Source organism: Eleutherodactylus coqui, chromosome 2, assembly GCF_035609145.1.
Source record: "Eleutherodactylus coqui strain aEleCoq1 chromosome 2, aEleCoq1.hap1, whole genome shotgun sequence".
In the NCBI taxonomy this organism is placed as follows: Eukaryota; Metazoa; Chordata; class Amphibia; order Anura; family Eleutherodactylidae; genus Eleutherodactylus; species Eleutherodactylus coqui.
The window spans coordinates 245,262,529-245,289,663 of record NC_089838.1 but is presented as its reverse complement, the minus strand read 5'-3'; the positions used below and the strand labels follow the sequence as shown (position 1 = coordinate 245,289,663).

General features: G+C 44.6%; 2 protein-coding genes across 6 annotated transcripts in view; both read left to right on the top strand.

Moving 5' to 3' along the window:
* The window catches only part of LOC136612430 (inactive cell surface hyaluronidase CEMIP2-like), a 126,804-nt gene that overhangs the window by 50,688 nt on the left and 48,981 nt on the right, over positions 1-27,135 (top strand). For 2 of the 3 annotated variants that reach the window (XM_066592777.1, XM_066592778.1), the window contains exons 3-5: positions 1,748-2,212; positions 25,982-26,122; positions 26,570-27,125. In XM_066592777.1, coding sequence (XP_066448874.1) covers positions 1,748-2,212; positions 25,982-26,122; positions 26,570-27,125 — 1,162 coding nt within the window. Of the gene's footprint in view, positions 1-1,747; positions 2,213-25,502; positions 25,753-25,981; positions 26,123-26,569; positions 27,126-27,135 lie in introns of those variants that run through there. The other variant, XM_066592779.1, reaches the window with a different exon arrangement.
* The window catches only part of CEMIP (cell migration inducing hyaluronidase 1), a 141,850-nt gene continuing 139,949 nt past the window's right edge, over positions 25,235-27,135 (top strand). For all 3 annotated transcript variants that reach the window (XM_066592780.1, XM_066592782.1, XM_066592783.1), the window contains exon 1: positions 25,235-25,459. The gene's annotated coding sequence lies outside the window, so the exon portion shown is untranslated. The remainder of the gene's footprint in view (positions 25,460-27,135) is intronic.

Genomic DNA, 27,135 nt, shown 5'->3' with positions numbered 1-27,135 from the left:
ATTATTATTATGAACTCTTAGCATCATGGCGCCCAGGATGTGAGTGCTGATGCCAGTAGTTCAGAAGGATAATGCTGCAGCCTCTGATTGGCTGCAGCAGTCAGGTGACATACAGTGGCGTCATCCTCCCCAATAAATGCCAGGAGGACAGCAGGACTACAGCGCTGCATCGCAGGGGACTGAGAGCAGGTAAGTATAGCTCCTTTTGTTATTTTACTACAGCTGGACCCATAGAGGAAATGTCTGGTAACCGGACAACCCCTCTAATTCGTAATAGCTGGGAAAAGGGAGGTTTATTATTAGATTATAGCAAAATAGTTTTCCATTAGAATGATATTTTATTCAGATTTTCTAAACAATATTTTAAGGAGGAGAATCTCTGTAATAAAAAAGTGACAATCAATATAGAGACTGGTCTGATTTTAGCATTTAGAAAAAATGACAAGGCAATAACTACTGTACTTACTGAATATATCACTTGATAGCATTTAGATGAAAATTTCTTAAAGCATACCTAACTTTTCAGATGACTTTGCTGCCTTGTGTGTACTTGAAGAGTAACACTATAGCTGGCAACTATATGACTTGTATTCTACATTTTTCACCATTTCCCCACTGCAGTGTGTATATCTGATTCTCTGTTCTCTCTGGACAGGTGGAAGGAGCCTACTCCTTTGCTGTTTTAAAACTGTACAGAGAACTGAAAATTCTGCTCTGTAACTTTCTGTAAAACACACACAGACATATTATGTAGGACAGTGTACAGCAGGACTGAGCAGTAGAAATATAAATAAATAGCAGCAAATAATGCACCACTTGCTCCAGCAGCACTTTCTATGTATGTTTGTTTCTCCATCCTCCTTCCCCTGCCCTCTACTCTCATAGACTTCAATGAGCATGATTACTCATTTCCTCCTCCACTTCCTGTTCTGCCATCTTTAGTGACACACTTCACAGCAGGCAGTGAACAGCAAGTTAGGAGGAAGGGAGATCTGTAGTGAACAGCACTAGAGGGATTTTTTAGCACTAAAAAGTTTCTGTAAATAAAGTAAATAGCAGTTTTGCTAATTATCACATAAGCATATGCTTGAAAAGTTAGTGACCATTTCATCAAAATAATCCTTAGTCTAATCTCCAAATTACGGTTGAATTGTTTATTTGACTCATGTATATAACACATACATATTCCACAGCACTGTACCACACCTGATATGAGGTTCTGTACACATGGAGGCTCACAATGTAAAGCCACCTATTAGCATGTTTTTGAATTGTGGAAAGAAACCCACACAAACACAGGGAGAACATACAAACTCCATGCAGATGTTGCCCTTGGTCAGATTTGAATCCAGGACATCAGAATTGAAAGGCAACAGTACCAATCACTGAGCCAGCATGCTGCCCCTAGTTGGTTTTCCAACTAAAGACATTCATCACCTATCCAATAAATGTATGATTGCTGGGGTCCAACCACTGGGACCACCAGGGATTTTGAGAATTGCACACTCCAAGTCCCTGTAGTGAATGGACCAGAGCTGCGCATGCATGACCACCACTCCATTCACTTGTGATTGGTTGCTATAAGCTGCAAGGACAGCTGTTCTGTTGGACAGTAGTGGGAAATAAGACCTAGTAAGCACAGTGACTTCTTGCCTTACATACTCTGCTTTTTTTACTTCCAGTATATGAAATGAGGGCCAGTGTTTCAAAGAAATACAATGACCAACTCCAGTTTTATTCTGTTTAGTATTGTCAAACAGCACTTTTGATGACATCATCAGATTGAAACACCTGGATTTCATTGCCATGAAACGGTTCACACGGGAGAGCCCAGGTGACCTCCAAGCATTGAGAGACAATGTCCTGACAAATGGCAGCCACCACTTGAACATGCAATGGAAAGGGAAGATCTGGCCCTGTGATGTACTACTTAAATTGTCCCAACATGTTTTAGTATCTGCTCTAGGACCCAACATAGCATGGAGTATTTTTCCTTATGATGACTGTGACCAGGATCTGAAGCCCACAAACACTCTTATTAGCCCTTTGAAGCTCTTGCAAGTCAACGTGAAACCGATGCTGCTCCACAAAGTGCTGAGATTCTTAGGAGATTTGGGATTTCTAGTTGAGACACAACAAAGTAAAGCTCTATCTCTGCTAAAGAGGAAAATGTACAAATCAGGAAAGCCATTGAAGGATCCCAGCATGCTTGGTATGTGATGTTAATGGATAATGCATGAAGTCTCCTATCTTCCTCTTTCCCTCCTGTTTTTCACTCTGTTGCATGCTGCTTTCTCTACATGAATTACCTCTTGCATTGCAAAACAGATTCTTCTGCGAGACAGCAGTTCTGAGCATCCAAGACGTCCTGTATTTACCTATATACATATGTGTTTATATATTATTAGACACAGGAAAACGTGTCACTTTTGAACATTATTTCAAGCTGCCTCTTCCAGCTTGTGAGGTTTTGTATAACTGCAGCTCACACACTAGGATATGCCATCACGTTATGATCGTGGGGACTTCGAGGACCCCAACCAAACCTGAGAATGAAGGAACTATAGCACTGGTTTAGTGCTACATCCCGTTAACTGCTTGTCCATGCACGGCAGCATACCTGCCACCCGCTGTGCAGGAAACTGCAGCCCAACTATGGGAGCACTACTGTGCATGGGAAACTTAGGAGACAGCACTAAATCAGTGCTGTGAGCCCCTTTATTCTCAGGATTGGTGGGGATCCCAGGCTTCCACTGATTGTAAAGTGATGGCATATCCTGGCGATATCATTGTTGTTTATTTTAAAGCTCCTTCAATTCCAAGGCATTGTACTAATAAACACAGGGGTTTAATTATGTCACATATATAAAATGACAGGAGCAATAAACCTCTACTAAATGACTAAAGCCCATTTACACAGAACGATAATCGTTCATTTTAAACACAATCCAACGACTGAACAATGAGCAAGAAATCGTGAGGTACTTGGTCGTTGTTCAGTTCCGGGCAGCGTAAAAATTATCGCCGGCTTGGGCACTTATCGTGCCGTTTAAACATTGATCATTCAGTGTTTCACATAGGAATTTGAAACACTAAACAATAATACCCGAGGACTGCTTGGTTCTCAGCAAGAATGGTGCAGTCTAAACGGGCTGCCCGAGTGCAAAAGAGCTGATTATGACAATACCAGCTTGTTCTGCCGGACAAACAAGAATTGTGAAATGTTCAGCCCATATAAAAGGGCCATAGCAAAAGAGGGCCCTGTGCATGAGGGTTTACATTCTACAAGGGAGAGGGGTTGCAGAAAATAGGTGATTGTAGAAGGTGCTCAAGTAGTGGTTGCAGTGTGGTTACTGTAGGTTGTATGCCTTTCTTAAGGGGTAGTTTCCAAGGTAATGGAGATTCTAATGTGTTGAAGTAGGCACAGGGTTCTACGGGAGAAATTTTGGAGACATTTATGAGATGAGCAGACTAGCGGAGGCGGAAGTCTTCAGACGAACCGATGTTATGTGTGTTTGGGGTGGGGTGGGTGGGGGTCACGGCATATTAGGTCAAAGATGTATGGAGAGGACATGTTGCGGACGGCCTTTTCTGTCATTGATAACCTCTTTAATTGGATTCTCTGAACAATGGGTAGGCAGAGAAGGCATTGGCAGGGAAAAGAGATGGATTAGCCGGAAAACAGAGTTGAGGTGTAGATTGAAGGGGCGCAAGAGTGTTGGACGGGAGGCTGCGGAGAAGGATGTTGCAGTTGTCTATGCTATCACTTTACAGGATAAGAACATCCCTTTAACATGGGCTTCTGTGTAGAAATAATTTTCGGATCTTCTTTTAAAGAGGTTGCCTTGTGAGAATAAGCCTTTCTGAAATGAAGCTGGCACAGTTATCTGACCACTTTGGGTGCTTCTTCTGAATAATCCAGCAATCAGCTGTTATCAGCAGGCTAAACTCTGCCGGGCCAGACATTTCACCTGCATTGCAGAGTTAGTGGGCATTCAAATAAACAGGAGCTAAAGGGAATGGCTTTACGTGCAAATGCAAAATCATACATTTAGCTTTTATTCACGGCCCATATTCTTAGAATGCAAACTTAATACATAAGAAACTGAATTTGTATGAAGCGCTTGCACTGATTTGTGTGATATTATGTAATCTGTCAGAGAAAACCCACGTAGATTGTAGATGTTGTTGTACTTGGAAAACTAAAAGCACAATAGGAAGTGACATCAGAATCTCTTATTAATGCAGCCTCAGGCGTTGAGCTTGTGACTTCAAGTGATCTTATACAGTCAGGCGTTTTGTGTAAAAGTACACTTATTATTTGTGCATTACATTATTCTAGAATAGAAGAAACTAAACAAACATTTTTTACATTGTTGATGACACTCAAAAGCTAAAATGATTTGTAAATGTTAGTTACTGTAAAGGAAAGAAGTCTTTATAGATTATTTATTAAGTTTTTAACTTTTGTATGTACAGTAAGACCTCTAGGTAACCATACATATTAGATGAAGGTTGGGGGAACCCTTGCACTTTTGCTGAGCCTGGCCTAACATCTAATGCTTATTGGCGGTGTCCCATACATGCATTGGTCATGTTGGACTTGGAGTCTTCTTCATGAGTTGAGTTTGTATGTATACATTATATGGGAGTTGGAAGGAATAGCTATCGGCCGAAGAAATGTTCAGTTCTTGGCCGTCTATGATGTATGGAAGTGTTCTTACCTAACAAAACAACCCACTTGTCTAGAACAAACGTAACGGCTATAAAGATAAAACTGACAACACACCTACACTAGCTGTTGGCTGACCGCCAGTTCATCCTATAGCTATCTGATTCCAGAGAAAGAGAGGCAGGAATCTGCCAGACACTTCCTCCCGGAGGACAGGCGTTCCTGCAGATCCAACATGCCCCATCCTCATCACACAACATCTGTAGTTGGTTGACAGTCTGGAGACACCCACACACATTATAATGTCGAAATCTGCAGGCCCCTTTACTTGTAGCTTTTTTAAAAATCATAAATGTCTCACACACAAACCAGGGTGTAAGAGCCCCAGGTCAACTCCTATAACACCCCACCATCTTAAAAAGAAATCTAACAGAAAAATGACTGTATTAGGCCATCAAAATATAACCTTTATTTAATGTTTTAAAACCAGGAACAGTATTAAATCCTAATAGACCCTGTATACTGACCTCAGATAGTTAATAGAGCACCTGCCCCGAAAAGGGGAACCCTGTTCGGAACCCTAACGTCCTTTATTACACCCTATATAGAAGAGGGCAAGGCTGAATACAGGGTTAGGTTAGCAACAATTCAATATAGTGCTCATAGAGGATTAACATGTCCCATATCAGAGTCAATACAATAACAGCAAAGACATTATTATATATAGGTTATCCCAATTGATTTAAAACTCCTTTCGTTTTGTCTTTCAATTTCAGTGGCTCATTAGGGGACTGCGTCATGGTAATAAAATAATATACTTCAGATACTAGTTGTATATGTTAGCTATCCTAAATCGAAAGGAAACAGAAGACGATGCACTCGGGAGCCAAATAACTAGTACATATAATGTATAGGTCACATAAAGAGCACTAGTCTGTTCACAACAAATCTTAATGATGACAAAACATCTTTCAAGAACTCATTATGGAAGTGCCGATGCCATGTATAAGCAGAGCAGCATATCTGGAGGTGAAGATCGACAAACATAACATATGGTTGATCCTACCATGTATTTGTATTTATTGTTACGCTGGCTGATTGTCGTTGATGATTATTATTAGAGATGAGCGAACACGTTCGGCTCCGCCCCTTTTTCGCCCGAACACCGAACTTTGCGAACACTTCAGTGTTCGGGCGAAAAAGTTCGGGGGCCGCCGTGGCAGCGCGGGGGGGTGCGGCGGGGAGTGGGGGGGAGAGGGAGAGAGAGAGGGCTCCCCCCTGTTCCCCGCTACTGCCGCCCGCGCCGCCGCGCATCTCCCCGCCCCCCGGCGGCACCCGGACACTTACGCGCGAACACTGCAGTGTTCGGCAAAGCCGGTGTCCGGGTGCGGATGTGTCCGTAACGGACACGTTCGCTCATCCCTAATTATTATGAATGGCCATTAGGCCAGCTATATGTTTTAGATATCGAATATTAGATCAGCCGCATTTGGCCAATTGCTGACACCACAATATACTGTAGATCAGGGGTGGGCAATTAATTTTCCCATGGGGCCACATGAGAAATTGGAATGGTTTTAGAGGGCCAGACCAACATACGAAGGCTCCATGCACATTGCCTTAATGGGGCCATATTCCAGCCGCCCGATTTGCGGCCAGAATACGGCCGCCATTGAAAATGAATGGCGCTGTAATATCTAGCAAATCTTCAGATACCCGTGCCCGCTCTGCCTCCGTCAAGTTCTTGTATTTCTCTCCGTGTTTAGTCTCATAATGGCGATGCAAATTGTAATCTTTAAATACAGCTATCTGCTCTCCACAAACTAAACACACAGCTTTACCTTTGGTTTCAGTAAATAGATATTTAGAAGTCCATTCTTTGTTAAAAACTCGGCATTCTGCATCAATTTTTCTTTTTTTAATGTTAGCCGCCATATTTAAAGGGGTTGTCTCGCGGCAGCAAGTGGGTCTATACACTTCTGTATGGCCATATTAATGCACTTTGTAATATACATTGTGCATTAAATATGAGCCATACAGAAGTTATTCACTTACCTGCTCCGTTGCTAGCGTCCCCGTTGCCATGGTTCCGTCTAACTTCGGTGTCTTCTTGCTTTTTTAGACGCGCTTGCGCAGATGGATCTTCTCCCTTCGGCTGGTCTTGGAAGCATCGGCGTTTTGGCTCCGCCCCCTTGTACGCATCATCGTGTAGCTCCGCCCCATGACGTGTGCCGGTTCCAGCCTCCTGATTGGCTGCAATCGGCACGTGACGGGGGCGGAGCTACGCGATGATGCGTACAAGGGGCGGAGCCAAAACGCTGATGCTTCCAAGACCAGCCGAAGGGAGAAGATCCATCTGCGCAAGCGCGTCTAAAAAAGCAAGAAGACACCGAAGTTAGACGGAACCATGGCAACGGGGACGCTAGCAACGGAGCAGGTAAGTGAATAACTTCTGTATGGCTCATATTTAATGCACGATGTATATTACAAAGTGCATTAATATGGCCATACAGAAGTGTATAGACCCACTTGCTTTCGCGAGACAACCCCTTTAAGGGTTAACAGCTAACCTCGGAAAATAGATTTTTTTAATACACAGTAGTATGCTCCTAATAGAGGGCACAGAGAGCTGCCCCAAGAAGAGAGATTAAAAAGTGAATATTATTAGTATTATTATTCTAATTACAATGCAAAGGGAAAAGTCCTGACACTTACCAATGACGAGCGTGGAACGATTGTCCTGGCACTCCCCAAGGTCCGCAACGAGCATCCTGGCACTCAGAAGTTACAGTGGCATCACTTACTCAGCATCGGGAAGCAGTGAAACTACAAACTCCGAAGCCTTGTCCATTTTGTTAACTTATGTGCTGTTTAATAAAGTTATTCAAGCCTACGTCATTGGTAGAGGTGCTTGAATAAGTAAGGCCTGAATAACTATTAGCACAGCACAGAAGTGAACAAAATGGACAAGGCTTCGGAGTGCATAGTTTCGCTGCTTCCCGTTGCTGACACCGGACTCATTGGTGAGTCACCAGGACACTCTTTGCGGGCCGGTCCGAGCTATTCAGCGGGCCGGATGTGGCCCGCGGGCCGTGCTTTGCCCAGGTCTGCTGTAGATGCACACTCAACTCATCCAAACATACATGTGTTCTGATGTAGGGAAGGGAGAAAGGTGCTGCCAGAACTCTCCGGCAGCTGCTTATCTCCTGAGAACAAAAGGATCCGACTCCTTGATTCTTATCTACCACGAATCTGCCATCAGGAATGACCTGGGAGGTCCCCAAACACATTATACAATCAGCAGCTCCCGGCAAAATCATCAGGTTCGGACGATTTAAAACCAATTCTGAGCAGTTCTATCAGCACTTTTGTTGTAGTCAGCATGAGGTCTGACGACAGAGGCATCGGGACACTTGAGATATATAATATGCTTTAGTGTTTAACAAGTGAAAGACCGCACATGCGAAGAACCACCAAATACAGCCAGCTTCCCGGTGACTCACCCGTATACTTGTGACTATAGTTGATGTAGTAAATAAAAAGCTTCATTGTCCAAGTCAGTAGCTGAAAACAAATATTGCAGTTCCGAAGCGTTACACCTGCCAACAGCTGCTGTCTAGAACAGTTTCCTTGATTTGTCCTGCAACAAAAAGAGCCGTGTAGTTCTGCTCTATTCCCATCCTGTCTGTAATACTGTATGTCATATTCCACACATCAGAAAAACATGAACCAATCATATAGACATATAATGTACTCTGTATCCTGGAGCAGTATACGGCAGAGTCATGTACAGGAGGCTGTACTGCTGCCCGTGGACATCAAGTACTCTTCGCTTTTGTGATACATACCTTTGTTGTATTTTTAGGGGTGTTTTTTCAGCTGCTTTGGGTTGCTGAAAACTCAGCAGCGTTGCTGGTAATCAGAAGGGGAATATGAAGTTCTCTTCACAATTTGCATTTTTGCTCCTGGTGGTGCTTTTTTCAGCATGCTCTACATGTGATGGTTTTGACTGTGTTTTTCACCCATACATAGACTTTACTTGTAATGAAACTGCACCCAGAGTTCTAACTGACGGTCGAGGAGGCTCCTTCTGTCACCCATCTGTCCCTCATAGTGCGATTGCAAGGTACCAATGGGTTCCAATGTCAGCTGGCAGCAGCTGAGAAATGCCTCAATGTTTGCTGTGTAACTCAGCCTATTAGAGCACGCCTCTGGCAGAGTCTAATGGTCTGCTGTAATAAGCTTAGTAGATAGCACTACATAAGTAATGCAGTGTACTACCCTAACAGTTAAACGACTGCATCTTCAAGTCTCCTTAAGGGACTAACAAAAATATAATTTAAAAAAGTTTAGTAAAGTTTAATATAGTTTAAAAAACAAACAAACACATATCTTCCCCACAAAAACCATTTTAACTGGATAAAATATAAAAACATTGGGTTCTTAACAATAGAGACAATAAAAATATTTTGTTATTTGTTGCGCATGGTGAGTGCTGTAAAACTAATTTTAAAAAGTAATATCAGAATTGCTTTTAGTCTTTCGCTTGCCTCCCAAAAAATGCAATAAAAGTCAATCCAAAATTCACATGTACCTCAAAATGGTACTAAAAAAATTCTAAACTTCCTGCAAAAAAAACAAGACCTCACACAGCTCCGCTCCCTGAAAAATAAAAACGTTGTGGGTCTTAGAATTAAAAATTATGCGGCGATGCAGATTCCATTGTTATTCTTTAAAAAAGTTTTGTATTAGGGCTTATTCTGACGTGCATATATCGACTGGGTTTTCACGCCAGGAGCAGTGCACTGAGCTCGCGCCCCTCGCCACTAGTTGCAATGGGAGGGGCGGGATGGGGCAGAACTTAGCTCCGCCCCCATTCTGCCTATTTATGGCTCTTGTAATGCAACCATAAAAATCACTGGCTCCTTAAAGCAAACAATAGGCTCGTCGTCACTAAGGCCTCCTTCCCACGAGCGTGACGGGCTCCGCCGCGTAATATTACGCTGTGAAGCCCGTCACGGCGCCCCCCAGAGCCCCTATACTTACCTGCGGGAGATAGCGTGAAATCGCTTCCCCGCCCACCGCCGCCGCGTCACCGCCCGTCACCGCCCACCGCCTCGCGTCACCAGCCGTGTCACGTGCACGGCCGGCCGTGTCACGTGACGCGGCCGGACCGCGTCATTTGGCGTCACATGACGCTCGGCGGTGGGCGGGAAAGCGTTTTTTCACGCTATCTCCCGCTGGTTACAGCGGGAGATAGCGTGAATGGACGGCTTCCATTGACTGCAATGGAAGCCGTCAGTGCGTACAGCCCGTCCTCACCCGCAGAAAATAGAGCATGCTGCGGGTGAGGACGGGAGAAATCGCGGTGCGTAATTCCGCGGTGGAATTACGCATCGTGAGCATCAGCGCTGAGCCAATCAGGGGCAAGCCTGAGTCACACCCCCTTCACACCCACTGCAGGACGGCCGCGGGGATCTCCGGCTGCCAGGAGCAGGTAAGTACATACATTTTTTTTATTTTTTCACTTTTCAGGATGCATTGCAGGGAAGGGGTTATATATTTAACCCCTTCCCGACAATTCATCCCACACTCGCCCGCAGCGCTTGCATTCAATGGAGCCGGCTGTATTGCCGGCTCCATTGAATGCAATGCGCTGGACAGCTCCGGCCCGTTTCTAATGAAACGCGGCTAGGAGCAGATTTTCGGGTGATTTTTCGGCGCCGGTCACGCGATTTGCGCATGCGCATCCGTCATGCGATGCGCAAATCGCGTGAAAAAACGCCCGTGTGACTAAGGCCTAAGACAGAATAAAAAGTGCTGCATGCAGCGCTTTTTCTTCTGGTATTTTGAGCCTGATCTGTGGTGGAACCTCTGAGGTTCTAACACAGATGTGAAACTGGCCTATCCCTAATAAACCGTTGACCAAATATATGTACAGTATATATTTACAGCAGTACTACTTCTATGGTGCATAGATGTGCCTCATATTTTATATCTGGTAATTAAGAGTCTGAAAACAAATGCTATACATAAAAAAGTAGTGAGCACACAGCACATTTTAGGCTAGGACTACATGCTGATTTTGGCTGGAACTAGGATCATGCAATCAAAGATGGCTGTGTAGCCCTGCGACCTCGTACCCTCATTGAGATCAAACAGGTCGTGGTATAACCTATAGGTTACTGCAACCGCAACCTATAAGCCACTGGAGTTTTTGCAATCTGATGGTTTTGGCAACTTGCAAGTCGCTACACAGTGATCTTTGGTTGCACAATGTCTCACACGGTCAGACATATAGCCCTAGCTGGATAATAGAGTAGAGGGCTCAAGTAATAATATTGAGTAAGTTTTATATCTGGATATGTATGTATCCCATCTTTTCAGTTCTGAGACCTCCTGATAAAACTCCAGTTCTATAAAAAGGAAGCTTGGATAATATCATTTATAAATGCAGGGGATTCGCTTGCAGATAATTCTCATTAGGTGAACAATTGTATATGAGTAGACCCTGGCTGCAGTGTTATATATACAGTACTCTGTGTGACCACTGAGGTTAGTTATTTAGCCATTGTATATGAGATGCTCTGCTGCCCCCTGTGGTGGAGTCTGGGATCACTCATAAATCACTGCATAAGCTTTCAGTTAAATCCCCGTGGTGAAACAATACATTCTCATTGAAGAGTGCCTTATCTTGGCTGTACACTTATCATCAGCTGAAAGAAAAGCAGGAAACGTTAGATAGAAGTGGAATGTGGCAAAGAATGGGTTAAGAAAGTATCTGGTTTATATTACTGAAATGAAGAAATGACAAACTCATTGTACCTAGCGGAAAGTTTCTGGGGTCCCACCCATTGATTGGGCAGGGGTGCTGAGAGATTGATAACTGCCCATTGCTTGTGCATCCACAAGGCTTCAGATGCCGCTACGGGAGGTGCCATTCCGGAAATATCCCAACCCTGCTGCCGTATAGTGCCAAGTATGTGTCTGGGCACCACCTCACCATAGTATATAACAGTTAGGGCCCAGAAGACCCTTGACAACAGAAGTGGGAATCTAGTATGAAAATCCAACAATGATGTCAAATTCCAGATAAATTCAATATTTTCTTTGTAAAATACATTTGATATTGATTACTGATAGTCATTTCTGTAGAAGTTTGTATGAAATGCTTTGGAAGATTTCACAGCACATGATGCAGCTGCCGAGAACTAACAAATAGTTTATGGTCTGTGTTGTACGTATTCAGGCTCGGAGCAGATTTCATGGACTGCAGCTATGTACATTGCATGGAACAGGGCCATGTATGTGAAACGCATACATAGGGTTCTCCATGGACTTATAATGTATAGACAAATACAGAATGTCAGGACTCGGGGTCCGGGAAACTGGAAGTCCCTGAAAATACCCGCAACCCCTGTCCCTGCCTACTTGCCCCCCTGGGCGACAACTGGGCGACGGTCCCTACACTAACTAAGGAAGGGGGACACTGGGACTAACAAACAGACAGACACTGGAACAAACAACAGCAAGGGGAGTCAGACAGTCCGGGTCAGCAACGAGAGGGTACGTGGTACAAGAGGGTCAGGCAAAGGCAACGTCAGGTCAAAAGGCAGAGAGTCAGTATCAGGAGTCAGAAATACGAAGTACGCTGGTGTAGCAGGAAATCCAAACTAACACTGGCACTGGTCTGCAGACACCAGCAGGTTTAAATGCTGTCAGAGCTGCCGCCCCAGCAGCTGATTGGGGCGGGGAGCCTGACAGCAGCTGAGTGCACCCAGCAGCACTGGGGAACCCACCCCCAGCCCTGCAGGAGGCAGGAAAGGAGACACATGTCTGGTTGCTATGATACCTAGGACGTGACGCGGGGCAACACCCACCGCGTCCCTAGCAACCCGGCGGCGAGGCGGAGCTCGGCGGCCAGGGGAGGTGACGAGGACCGGGGCCCCCCTGTGCCGCACAGCAGCCGCACGTGGGACAGGACCGGCGGTGCGGGCACGACGGACCCGCGAACCGCCTGTCCTTACACAGAAGACCTGCGACAAAGTAGAGTCATAGAATGGTAGAGTTGGAAGGGACCTCCAGGGTCATCAGATGCAGGATCACTAAGACTGGGTTCTCACAGGGCGTATTCCTGGTGGAAATCTCGCGTTGGGGCCGCAGTGAAAAACTGCGAGATTTCCACTGGGAAATCGCTGCTTCAAAACCCCGCGGCACTCAGCTGTGGGTTTTAGAGCAGCTTGTAATGTCAGTAATGCCATGTGCCACAGAATTTTACAACAGCCTGTTACATCCACTGACCTCAGTTTAGTGTCTTACTGTGCAGTCTGTATGCGAGTGTATTTTTATAGCCCGCTGCAAAGATTTCCTTATATTACTCCTTTCAGGGCTCATTCACATGTGTATGACTGCTGTGTGAGCCGGCGTATTGCCACGTATGGCAGCGATTCTGGACTGCGCAGTTTCAATTTATTTTTAAATTTCCGCTCAGACGCTTTGCGACATTGTGTGTAAACACCGCTCATATGCAATGTAATTGCGCATGTACAGCATTTTATACGCACCCATAGAGAACATTAGGGCTCTGTTGTACGGAATACTCAGTAAAACAGAACATGATGCATTCTTTTTTATGTGTGTATTATACACAATGAATATATGCAAGTGTGAATGGGGTCATACACACGAGCGATGTTTTCTTGCATGGAACCGCGATGAAATGAGATGAGATGCAGGAAACACATCGCAGCATGTTCTATCTGTCTGCGTGATCTGGCATTGCAGCGCCCGATGTTTTCAATGGGGTCGGGGCAGCATTGTGAGATCACCCACGGACTTTCATTGATCCATGCACATGTGTGTATAGAGACGCTGCGTGTAGATATGCATGAGAAATAAATCGCAGCATGCTCTTTTTCTCTGCGTACCACGCAGTGTGAGCGCTGTACATTGATATAGGCAGAGTATGAAATGCTGTCCATAAGCAGTACATTGTGTATGGGTGGCGTTTTCATGCATAACCATTACACAGCGCGGAATTTGGAAAAGAACAAAACAAAACAAAAAAACACGATTTTTACAAGCCCCCTACAAAAAAAAAACAAAAAGCCACAAAAATGCATGTGAAGGAAGCCTAAAGAATATTTACATAGAAAAGTCTGTTTTTTTAAAGAAAAAGTTCCCTTTAAGTGAATGTTATTCAAGCAGATCAAATTTGTTAACGTCACACCAGGTCAGCACAATCCAATTATCCCAATCTACAATCCCACAGAAATGATCTCTCACTACCATGTCCTATTTCCGCAAGGTCAGACGTAAACCAACAATGTTGGAGGTCTGTGTAGCCTAATTTGCCAACTCTATACTTTACATTGCTTGTGGGATTGTACATTTGAAGTTGGTTGTGTTTGTTATGACTGAGGAAAGTTCTGACAGGATAGAATACCTTGGCTGAAGAGTTGGATGTTTCCATGATCCCTCTTACTTCCCATAGTGTTATCTGTGGCTTCAGACAAAGCAAATCTCACAGGAGTCAGTGATTTTTAGTTGAGAGGACGGCCTGAATCAGGTATATCCATATCTGGCAGGGATCTTAATGCAGTTTGTAAACATCTACGCATGTACCACAAAAACACCTCCATTCATAGGAAAGGAACGGATTTCTGCCGCAGGAATTGGCCGTGTGTGAACATCACCTTAGGGCCTCTTCCACACAGTGATAGTGATTTGGATGCGAGAAAATCGCATCACTGTCGCTGCCATGTTCTTGCGATTTTCTCACGTCAGAGATGCGATTTTCTCCCCTCCCTTTGGAGAGGCTCAAAAAACCCCACCCTGGAGAATTTGCATAGATTTTCATAGCAGGCAGTGTTTTCTCACGTAGCATGCGTGTCGCTACAGGCTGCTGTGCGATGCTAGAAAATCGCAGACTCCATAGGGAAACATGGGCTACAAAAATCGCAAATCCCGTCAGTGTAGAGCATGCCACAATTTTGTAATCTTGCTATCTCGCACGCTACAAAACATTGAGTGTGTGGAAGAACCCATAGGAAGGCATGGGCTCTACAAACATGCGACTTCTCGCAGTCTCGCAATGCGAGAAAATCGCTTGAGGAAATCGGCCCTGCAGAAGAGGCCTATAGCTACTAGTATGGATTCTCCTTTGTAAATAAAACGGAGGGTTTGCGTTTGCCATCTTCTGGATCAATGCAGCTGCCGTCGCCACTGTAGTCTACAAGGGACTACAAAATCACAGTATGCTCTATACCACATGTGTCAAACACAAGGGCCGCGGGCCGAATCCGGCCCGCTGCCTCATGTTATATGGCCCGCAGCGTGCCGACGCCGCTCACCACTGCAGCAATTACCAGCTGGGGTGCCGCAGCTCCCCGCTGGTAATCGCGCCAGTATTGCTGATGCCGGTGCACACTGACGTCAGTGTGCAGCCGGGATTCTCCTCCCCTGAGTCCTCTGCTCTTCAGTTTCGCAGGAGAGGACTCGGGGAGCAAGCGTGCCGGGCTACACACTAATGTCAGTGTGCATCCGGGCTCAGCGCGAGCAGAGGGGGAGCGGCGCTGACAGCAAGAAAGAGGTAAGTATATGGGTTGGGGGGAGGGGTTATTACTACTGAGGGGCGGCTTATTACTACTGAGGGGCGGCTTATTACTACTGAGGGGCGGCTTATTACTACTGAGGGGGGGCTTATTGTTACTGAGGGGGGCTTATTGTTACTGGGGGGGCTTATTGTTACTGGGGGGCGGCTTATTGTTACTGAGAGGGGGGCTTATTATTGTTACTGTGGGGGGGGGCTTATTACTGTTACTGGGGGGGCTTATTATTACTGAGAGGGGGCTTATTACTGAGGGGGGCTTATTATTATTACTGAGGGGGGTTAATGTTGCTATGTGGGTATTACTACTGAGGGCGTTAATATTACTAATTGGGCCACTGTGGGGGTCGTTATTTTTACTGGGGCCACTATCAGGGTCACTATTAGGGCTCGTTCACACAGGTGTAATTGTATTTCGGTCGCACAAATATGTTGCGTATTTGCGCAATCGAAAATCGCTTATGCCTGTATATTTGCGTACGCAAAAAAGAGCACAGAGGGGCAGCTTATTACTACTGAGGGGGGCTTATTGTTACTGAGGGGGGCTTATTGTTACTGGGGGGGCTTATTGTTACTGGGGGCGGCTTATTGTTACTGAGAGGGGGCTTATTGTTACTGAGGGGGTGGCTTATTATTGTTACGGCGGGGAGGGGCTTGTTACTGGGGGGCTTATTACTGAGGGGGGCTTATTATTATTACTGAGGGGGGTTAATGTTGCTATGTGGGTATTGCTACTGAGGGCGTTAATATTACTAATTGGGCCACTGTGGGGGTCGTTATTTTTACTGGGGCCACTATCAGGGTCACTATTAGGGCTCGTTCACACAGGTGTAATTGTATTTCGGTCGCACAAATATGTTGCGTATTTGCGCAATCGAAAATCACTTATGCCTGTATATTTGCGCACGCAAAAAAGAGCACAGATGGGCCCATTGAGATGGTGAGCGCATATGCAGTGAATACATAGGTTTCCTGCGCATTCACCACATATTTGCGCGGCCCGTTCACTTCAATCGCCTATTGCGGTGCGTAGTACGCAACAGAATAGGTCATACTGTGTGAAAATTTACATCATGTGAATGAACTCATTGACATCAATGGCTTCTATTCACTGCATAATATGTGCGCAAATCCGCTTGTGTGAACAGGCCCTTACTGTACTGTCTTAGGCTCCCTGCACACGGGCGGAAATTCCGTGGCGGGATTTCCCGCAGAATTTCCGTCCGTGGAAGCTGCCATAGGATTGCGTTAGAAAATTGCAGACGGCCGCGATTTGTCCTCGCAAAATCTCACACGGAAAACAAAGTGCGGCATGTTCTATTACTGTGCGGGGTTTGCAGAGGCCGCACAGAACTGCCACTCCCCGGCCGCTGGCTCCGCTCTGCACATGCGCCGGCTGGCTGGCAGCCAGCACATCACAGAGCCGGAGCCACGGGAGGCAGCCTTACAATCAGCCCTTTGAAGATCACCATAAGCCTGATGTGGCCCTCGTTGAAAATGAGTTTGACACCCCTGCTCTATACAGTTGCAAATTGGTATGTTTTGTAGCCCATGTTTCCCTATGGAGCCTCCTTGTTTATCGCATAGCACAAACTTGCAATTTTCATGTGATGCGATGTGATTTCAATATTAGAAAGTCCAATTAAAATTTGTCGCTATAAAATCGCCGGTAGTAGCGACGCGATGCTACATTTTCCTAAAAAAGAAAAAAGCATTACTGACGCTACAAAATCATGTGTACATAGCAGCGATTTCGCTGTCATTCGTGTGGAAGAGGCCACATCTCCCATGTTTCCCTATGGAGCCTCCTTTTTATCGCACTGCAAACGTTGCGATGCAATGTGGTTTTAACATTAGAAAGTCCTATTGACTTTCGCATTAAAAAATGCACAATTTTCTTGCACAATTTTAACGCGGGTTGTGAGATTATTCTCAAGAAAAAGCATCGTTGTTGTGAACGATCGCGGAAACAAAGATGCGATTTTCTTGCCGGGAAGTGTTCTTCCCTCACCAGCCTCCATTCACAGTAAGCAGACAGTCATTCAGAAGAATGAATAAATGACTGCTGTTTACCCTGAATGGCACGTCGTTCAGTTTTCTGTAATCAGAAACTGAACAATTCTCAATTAGTCGCTGCATGCGTTTACACAGGAAGATTATCGTTCAGATTCCTATGGGAGCGCGAGAATCTGAACAATTACGAATAATAATCATTCCATGTAAAAGGGCCATTATTTTACGTTGCTGTTTGGCGGTAACTGGTTCCATTAAAATTCTAGCGTTGTGATTGTGTTCTACCTTTGGAAAGCTTCTGTCTAGCAATGTGCAACCATGAAAAAATCTACAGACTCACCGAACTAAAGCTGGATACTCGTTGTCCACTCACATTGTGAACTCCATGTACAGAAAGCAAGGAGGGCATCCAAGGACAAATAAAATGAAGTTCATACTATGCCAGAGGCTAATGCTTCATGGCTGCTTTCCCAATAGCTCAGAGAGCAAGAGAATAGGACTGAATTTAAAATAATGTAGATGTGTCAAATATGTTGTGTCACTTAGGCCGGTCACACGGGCGTATTTCCACAGGCAAAATTTGCACATGCAATATGCAGAGAATAGAACGCATTGTTTTCAACAGGTTCATTCTCATTTTTGCACAGTGCATTTTGCGCACGTGAAAAAAAATGCAACATGCTCTATTTTAGTGTGCGTTTGCGCACCGAAGGTCCCCATAGAAGTCTTTAGATGTTCACAAATGCGCAGGAATGCGCAAAACGCTGTGCGTACTTGCGAACACAGACACCTCTTTTGGTTTAATAGCCATTTAAATCAGGGTGTGGGGATTCCCCCACCCTTGTGAACTAGAGGTGCCTGCGCAAATACACATAGTATTTGCACAGGCACACGTGCAAGAAAGACTCCTTCGCGGCTCAAAAACGTTGCACTACTGTATGTGTTTTTGCGCTTACGCTCATGTCAGAATGCCCTTAATCTGAAGAATGCACCATAGTTTTATTAGGTGCTTACTGACTTTCGGATGAATGTGTGAGGGGGATATTAAGTAGTTACTGCAATGTTAGAACATGCCTGTATTTAGATGCGTGTTTAATACATATCACATGGCTGTTACTGCGCAGATGTGATTCCAAGACATTAGGGGTTAGTCTATAAAGCAAAAAAAAAAGTGCTTCCGTAAAAGAAAAACTCATCCAATGCATTTTGCACTGGAGACGTGGAGATCAGTTGATAATCAACTATTATTGGTCATACCAATACATATTGCCTGTGACTGCTGAAGCCACTGATTAGCCATAGCAGTCATGTGTGGCCATGGCGCATCATCACTGCAGCCTGTAGTTACACACCAGTGGGGGACCTCTAGAGCATCTGTGCCAGGCCAGTGGGGGATTGAAGACGTCAATACTGTTTTTTGTTATTTTATTTTAGAACATTTGCTGCTCCTCTTTTTTTCAATCTTTCAGACAACCCCTTTAATTGTAGAAACCACCGACATGGTCACCCATCTTTCCCCAATACCTCAATGGTTAGTTATGTGATGATCTGTTCCATGCTTGCATATAACAGCATAAATAGGCACATTAAGGGCTTATTTACAGGGGCGTATATCGGCCGGCTGATATACGCTTCCATCTGAGCATTCCCTCCCCCTCACCGCCTCTCTCCTCCCCTCGAAGCGGTTTTCAATGGCGGTGGGTGAGATGGCTAAGCTGCCACTCCCTCTCCGCTCCTTATGCGCAGCCAGCAATGGGAGTGGGCGGGACAGAGTGGAGTTTACCCTCCCATTGTAAACACTGGAGTGAAGGAGAGAGGCAGAGAGCCTATGGGGGGGGGGGGGGGGGCTGCTCAGATGGAAATCTCGCAGTTTTTCGGTGCAATCATTCCGCGAGAATTCTGCTGAAATTCCGTACCATGTGACCCCAGCCTTAGTGTTCAGGACTCTAGGATGACAACACCCGTGGAGGCTCCAATGGTAGCCAACTTGCCTGTCTCCCAACTTTCTAACTATATCAAAGAAATAGCTGAATAGAATTAACAACCTGACAAAAGAGAAAGACCCCGAAGTTTTAGATATATATAAAGTACATCATAGTTAAAATGTGCAATAACATGAAAAATGTAAAAGAAAAATGAAATGAAGTGCTGTAAAGGACAGTCTTCTTGAATGTAGTACACCGCATCAACATCCTCCATACATATCCAATCCATAGTACGCAAAAACTTGTATAAAAGACTCAATTATATATCTAAAGATACAAACAAAAATAAAAATTTACAAAATGCAATGCCACAAAAGTGTAGAGCTGAGTCCTTTGGCGCCGACTTCCACGGGTGACAGAGCGGGAAGGGGGGGCTGAACAAGAATAAAAATGACATGCCTGGACTCTGCCCAACCTGTGAGCACTAGAACTTACTTTAGTTCCTTTAACCCTTTCCAATCCAATTTGTATCTTGGTTTTCCGTCGGGCTTACTCTTTTTCTGCCGTTATACAATGGCGCTATATGCTGGATAAAGCCAGTACTGCATGAGGTTACACATTGGATAGGCTCCGACAGCAGAGAGGCTGGCAATATACAGTAAGAGAACCCCGACGAATGTCTTCCAACATCGGAGCTGTACAGCCTTAAATCACAATGTCTTCAGAGGTCAGACAGTGGGCGATGCATTTCTATGCTGGCTGTATCACAGCCAAAAATCGCATGAACGGGAAAAAGCTGCGATCTAGTCGCAGCTAAAATTAGCCTTTTCTTGTCATTTACAAAAAGCCGTATGCGGCGTATTAGCGAAAAAATACGTTGCAGCCCAGAATTCCCTTGGTCACCATAAAATAAATCCTCGGAATTACTTCTAATGCCTAAATAGAGTCATAGTTTCGCAGCGCTGAATGTTGCTAAATACCCTCTCCCTCCCTTTTTCTGCAGCTCCCATAGGAGTCCATGTGAGTCGCCAGCGTATAGCGGCTGAAAGATAGTAAACATGATCTTCTGTATTTGTAAGCTATGGAGTTTTGGTATATTAGTCCTACAATCAGCAGAGACCTCAGTGATGATACATTTGTGACATTGTCTATTGATAAATTTGACGTTGACTCCTGCTGGGATTTCTGCATTGTTGCAAATAAATGTTTCATTCTTCTTTTGCAATGTCAAATTAGTTAGTTAAGAAAGCTCATCTTGTAGCTATGTGTCTGTGGGCAGAAGTGCATCCTGCTTCACAACGTCATAGTTTATGTAACGCTTTCACAATAAAACGTGCGTGTAGTAAACAGCACCGTGACACATCACTGACCATGTAGGACTGTAAGAAGCTCTGGCGTGAGAGATGTAGAGTTGGCTCATACTGGCATCTCGTGTATTAAAAAATAGGAATGGCAGGAGCATTGTGACATACTCGTTCAGAATTTCCACAACTTGTAAAAGTATCAGTTTGTAACAAGAGATACAGCACAATTACTCACAAATACACATGTGCAGAGGTTAGTTTATAACTTACTTTTCTAACATGGCATCATTTGTGCAATTCACTATGATACGGCTTATTTACATGATCACATATTTGGTCCATCTGGTGTCTACAATAGAGTAGGTTTGGGCATCTTATCGACCCATAATAGACTATTCAGGTGGAAAAAATTGAACCTTCTGTTTTCACAGGTTTGAGAATAAGACATGTAATATGTGGCGTTCCATGAACATCCGACAGCATGCGAACAGTGTCTGTGTGCGGTCCGATGTTTTTTGCATCCGACTTACTGGACAGCACATGACTACAGCAGTGTGAATAAACCCTTAAAAGCCCATAAGCAACATTCATCCCCTTTCCACATATGTCATGCATATGATTTCTGAGAATTTGACTACTGGCACCTCACCAGTGTGAGCCCCCTAGATCCCCTTCATGAATGGATTGATGGTCACGAATATGTACTATCTATGGGATTAATAAAGATCGGTCTCATGGACAGTAAGGTTTCCTGCAAACGAGCATAGGCGTAGATATGCACGTGATAGCATGCCGTATATGCGCTGTGAAGAGAGCACTATCATGCGCGTATCAGCGCATTTTACTGTACTTTTCTCTGCTGCTGGGTCCATTTTCATAGTGCCCAGTGTTATCGTTTTCCCACGAAATCACGCAGTTCAACACGCAACTTCATGCAGATCGGGTGTGCATTTGCACACTCCCATAGACTCCTGTGGGACCTTTGGTTTGTAAATGCACACAAAAGTAGAGCATGTCATGTATATTTACGTGCACGCGAAATTGGTGCACAAAAATGCATAATGTGAAGGAACCCATTGAAATCAATGGGTTCTATCCTCTGCATTTTTATATGTTCTAAAACGCAGTGTGAAAAAGCCCTCAATGGAGCAATAGTGTGCATGTGTGGCAAGCGATCCTGCGGGTAGGTGATAAATGCTGTTTAGGTGTCTACGCCTTGAGAGGAAACCTGTCAGCATCTTGGAACTCTATAAACCATATTATGGGGCTTAAAGATGAGGGAATGCAGAGTCCAGGGAGCTGCGCTTATTTCGGGGGCACAGTTACGGTATGGGGGATCCGATGAATATAAAAAGCCTTTCCATTCCCTCACCTTTTGAGCCCCATAATATTGGTTATGGAAGCAGCTCAAAGATGCTGACAAAGCATCACTTTAAAATGGTATTGCCATCTCATACATTTACGTCATGTCCACAAACGTTTGATAGATGCACCACCCACCTGCACAGATCTTTGTCCGATATGGCTGACACACTATCAGGCAGAGAATAAATGCAAAAGTGGCAGTGCTCTCCCCATTCTATTCTATGGGAATTACAACCTGTTTAGACAAGGCTGTATCTATGCTGCTGACATTGTCTTGTGATATTGCTGTAGGATTGTTGTGTATATTGTTTGCCTTTAAATTCTTCTTTATTTTTTAAAGTATATATAAATTAAAAGTTCTAATCATATTAAAGGTGTTGGGCCAAAAAGACCACCCTGCTCATATGTCCTAGAGAATGTCATAGAACAGGCAGGGTCTGCCACTTGGAACCCGTCTCTGTGTCTCGGAGCAGAGAATTGCTGTGTCAGAGCAGCTCTGATCTGATGGACTTGTATTACAGGATGGCTATTCATGCGAATGGGCTGTCCTTAAATGGTTGCAGCCCCTGTGACATCCCGTAAACCGCGCAGGACTGCAGCTATAAACAGAGACCGGAGGACCAAGCACCGATGCGGGACACAGCAGGAATGGGAAGAGGGAAGTATATCAGTTTTTGTTATTTTGCTCCATCAGAGAGGGGTTATCCTGAAATCTTACAACTTGGACAACTCCTTTAATGGTGTATTTATGCACAAGTTTTAACTTGCATGGAAAATCTCTCGGATTGATAGTCTGAGATCGAAAAGATGCAACCTGTCCTTTTTTTCTGTAATTCTGCGGCAAGAATTGCCCATTATTTTCTATTGGAGCGTGAAAAAACATGTGTTGCACACACATGAAATTCAATATGCGTGCGAGTGTGATGTGTTTTTGAAGCATTTTACTATTGGAGCCACATGCAATTTTTTTTCCGCACACATGTGAGAAAACGGATGTAAATCTTATGCAGAGTGCACGTTTTCATCTCAAAAACACATCATACACGCTGGAAAATTGCAGTGAAATAGCAGGTAAAACAGTCAGTTTTTCACTGAGCTACATCGCACTCACCTATGTAAATACAGTCTTAGGCTTCATTCACACAAGCGTATATCATCCGTGCTTTCACGGCTGGCCAATACACGCTGCCCATCTGATGCATTGGTTTACAATGCATCAATTCAGATGTGCATATTTGGCTTTTACGCCGCCACTGGCTCCCATAGATTCAAATGGGAGCCTATGGTAGCTGCCGAAGAAGGGAGATGGGAGGGAGTTTAGCAGCATGTCTGCTGAACTCCCACCCCATTCCCTTCTCTTCCTCTCCGCCCCTTGCCAGCTGTTTGCAATGGGAGGGGGCAGGACGGGGCAGAAGCTAATGGCTAAGCTCCCGCCCCATCCCGCCCCCTTCCATTGCTGGCAACTAACAAGCCCCTTCCATTGCTGGCAGCTGACTTAGCACACTAGCTCCCGCCCCCTCCTTTTGCCGAGAGTCGGCAAGGGAGCAGAAAAGAGGAGGAAGTTTAGCAGAGCTAAATTGTCTTCCCCTGCCCGATGGCATTCCGGACTCTGCATATATGCCCTAAACCCGAGCTGTCTGAACAGGCGCACAAACGGCAGACTTGTGTGCCCATTCACGCGATTTTCGGTCGCGCTGTAGCCGTGACACGGCTGACTGAAAATCACTACACTTGTGTGAAAGAGCCCTTAGGGTGGATTCACACAGACGTATTTGCACACAAACAATTTGCATGCACAATACACAAAACATAGATCCCATTGATTTCAATGATGTACGCAATTCTGTCACGCAAAAAAAATGCAGCATGCTTTATTTTCCTGCGCATTTGCACAGGGAAAGAACACATTTTGAATTCATTAACCCTTTCCAATCCAAGTTGTATCCTGGTTTTCCTAGGGGGCTTACTCTTTTCTGTCGTTATACAACGGCACTGCATGCTGGCTAAAGCCAGTACTGCATGAGGTGACACGTTGGATAGGCTCCGACAGCAGAGAGGCTGGCAATATACGGTAAGAGAACCCCAACATTGGAGCTGTACAGTCTTAAATCATAATGTCAGACAGTGGTCAGACAGTGGATTGGAAAGGGTTAAACTAATTGCCTATTTCTATAGCATTGGTGCATTTTTTTTTTGCACACGCAATTGCAAACGACTTGCGTGCACAAGAAGTACAGTAAAAACCACCATTGCACATGCAAAAATGTAATGCTTGATGCGCAATAGCATGGCACAAATGTGTGTGCAAATACGCATACGCTGTGTGAATCCGGCTTCAGGGTGCATTCACACATCGCTGAATTGCTGCAGATTTTTTGAACTGCAGCAGATTTAAGCCTTTAAATTGAATTCAAATTGAAGGGGTGAAATCTGCCTTCAAGACAGAATCTGCAGTAAATCCAGCACCCTATAATACTCCATCAACCTTGCGGCATCCTCTCAAGGGGAAATGTCCTGCTGGCCACTGTATTCCTCTGCGAAATCCATCCGCTGTTCGCTGGGGGTGCCACATTCTGACAAGGATTGTGTATGTTGGCACAGATAAAGCAGGATGTTTACCCGCTGTCCTAAGTAAAGCCAGAGAAACTCATTGTGATATTAAAATGTGTTGAGAGATATGATAAACTCCGCTCTGCTACATCTGCCAAACTCAACTGTGCTATTTTGGTTTCTGGAGGTTTATATGACTTGGATATCTATGAGACAAACATTTTTTTTATGGACTCGGTTTTAATGAATCCCATGTAGAAGTTCTTACCAAGATGAAATGACTGATAACAGAGAACAATAGACAACAGAGGGAGAGGTCAAGTCCCTTTTATTGCTGAGTTTTCAGGTGATTTCATCCCACTAGTTAGATGACTGTTGTGTCAATGTCATCCATGTGTTCATGTGCTACACCAGATATCCGAAGTGTTGGAGAACGAACTAGCAAGGAGTGTCTTTAACAGAAAGTAGCACTTCTATGGCCAGGGGCTAATCAGAAGGGTTCCCTGAGTATTGCTTTCACTTGTACTTCTCCAGCAGGCAGCTCCTTGCATCCTTGCCGGTACCTGCAGCCCTGGTGCGCTGGATGGGCGCAGCAACAAGTGGCCGGCAGATTCCTGGACTGCTGGTATGTGCAGCATGCGCTGGCGTCACCGGCCGGGAGGAGGAGGAGGACGGAGCTCTCAGACTTGTCTGCTGAGGTTACAGCTTGAGGGTTACCGGAGACAGCAAAGTGTACAGAAGAAAGAGAGGGAGGGGAAGAGGCAGCAGAGGAAGGGGGGGACATGAAACGGAGGGATAGATTGAAACATAAGAGGAGGGATGGAGATAGAGGAAAGGTGGTAACATAAGAGACAGAGGGAGGAGAGCCCTCAGCACCACACACTATATATAAGAAAGGGTTTACCATCCACAGCAGCACACACAGCAGAGCTGAGGACCATTACTACTGCTGATCCCCGACAATAACTCCCATCATCCTGCTGCTGTCCCAAAGCACATAGAGGAGAGGTCAGCCACACAGGTGAGGCTCTTTACAATCACTCCAGGTATTGATCATAGCTCAAATGTTGTCTGGGATTTATTTGTGAGTTGAAACAAACATTATCCTACAAATGAGCAAGTGCACAGTTGTGGCAGATGTTCCTATAAGCAGGTGCAGGACTTTCAGACATTGTCTATAGTGACGTGGCTTCCTCAGCATAAACATTTTTAGGTTATTTGCACCCATCGCTATCATATCTGTTATGTTATCTCAAGTCACACTTTGTTTGGAGCTGCCTAGGAGGATACAGAGAACAACACAGAAGGCAACAGGTGGGTGGACTGTGAGCTGCTCTGGCCTGGCTGATCTCTTCTTGCTCTGTGCAAGCTGCTTAATCTTCTTACAGCTCTTGTGTCTCACACTGCGTGTTTACGGCTTTTTATGCAAATCTTTTTAAATGACAACCCTATGTCTTATGTTATCCAGCATGCATCTCTAATCTGCCCTCCAAGCCTGCAGTGTTTTAAGTGTTTTGCAGTGTGATAAAAGAATGTATTGCAGACAGGTGCCCTGATAAGAAGGCTTATCTCATTCCTTGGCACCCGGGTCATGATGGACGAAGATCAGCTGTTATAGGACGTGGTGTTGCCCTGAGGCTTGAATCTTCAGCAACCTTCCACTCGTTGTTAATACAGGATGGAGGTAAATAATGACACGGGAATCTATGTTCTAATAGATGCATGTAGGATCATTTGGAAACATGAAGTTTTATCCCACTATGACCCTAGAAAAATGTATTTACCCAGTAAGGTATCTGACCTGCTCTTTGGCATTTAATGACTCATCAATGGGAAATAACTTTGCACTTTGGCAGTTTGTCATTGATTTCTGTTGGATTATCCTTTTCTCAGCCTCTATTGTTGGCAAGGCTTGAGATGAACTTTTGCCAAAATACCTTTTTACTATCTTTAATCTTTTGTCTAATGCTACATTAAATACAACTTGTATCTTTTTATCAAATAAAGTGTTCTGTTTAAGCCAGAATAAGGACGGACAAAGAAAGAATGTTCAAGAGGATGTAAATTAATCAATATCCTGATGACTTTACATCATTCAGGTTTTATAGCACTGTTTTTTTTTGTGTTTCAGGGACTTTAGTCTTTGCAGATGACCAAATACCAATAACTCTAAGAACTCAGTATATCTTAATTAGAAATGGTGGGTCTCTAAACATTGGGTCACCCCAGTGTCCCTATAGTTCAGAAGCAACTATATCTCTGTATGGAAAGTCCACTGAAGGGGACAGCATAGGTGACTTTGGGAAGAAATTTATTGGTGTAGATAATGGAGGAATATTGGAACTACATGGAAGAAGACCTTTATCCTGGACACAGCTAGACACAACTCTGCATCCTGGTGGCCTCCCTTATGGATCATACAAATGGGAGAAACACTGGGGAAGTCGGGGCATCAATATAAGGATTATTGATCCAGAGACTGGTCAGGTTGAAGCTGTTGAAAGGTTTGACACCCACATGTTTCTGGAAGAAGGAAAGAGACTGGAAGATTTCTTGTCCAAACAGAGTTCTGGCAAGGTGGTGGCCGCAGCAGTGGGAGATTCGGCTGCAAAGAGTTTAAGTCCAGATGTGAGAAGATACCTGAGAGAAGTTCTGAGCAGCAGATATATCTATCATCTTGGCTACAGGTAACCTTAT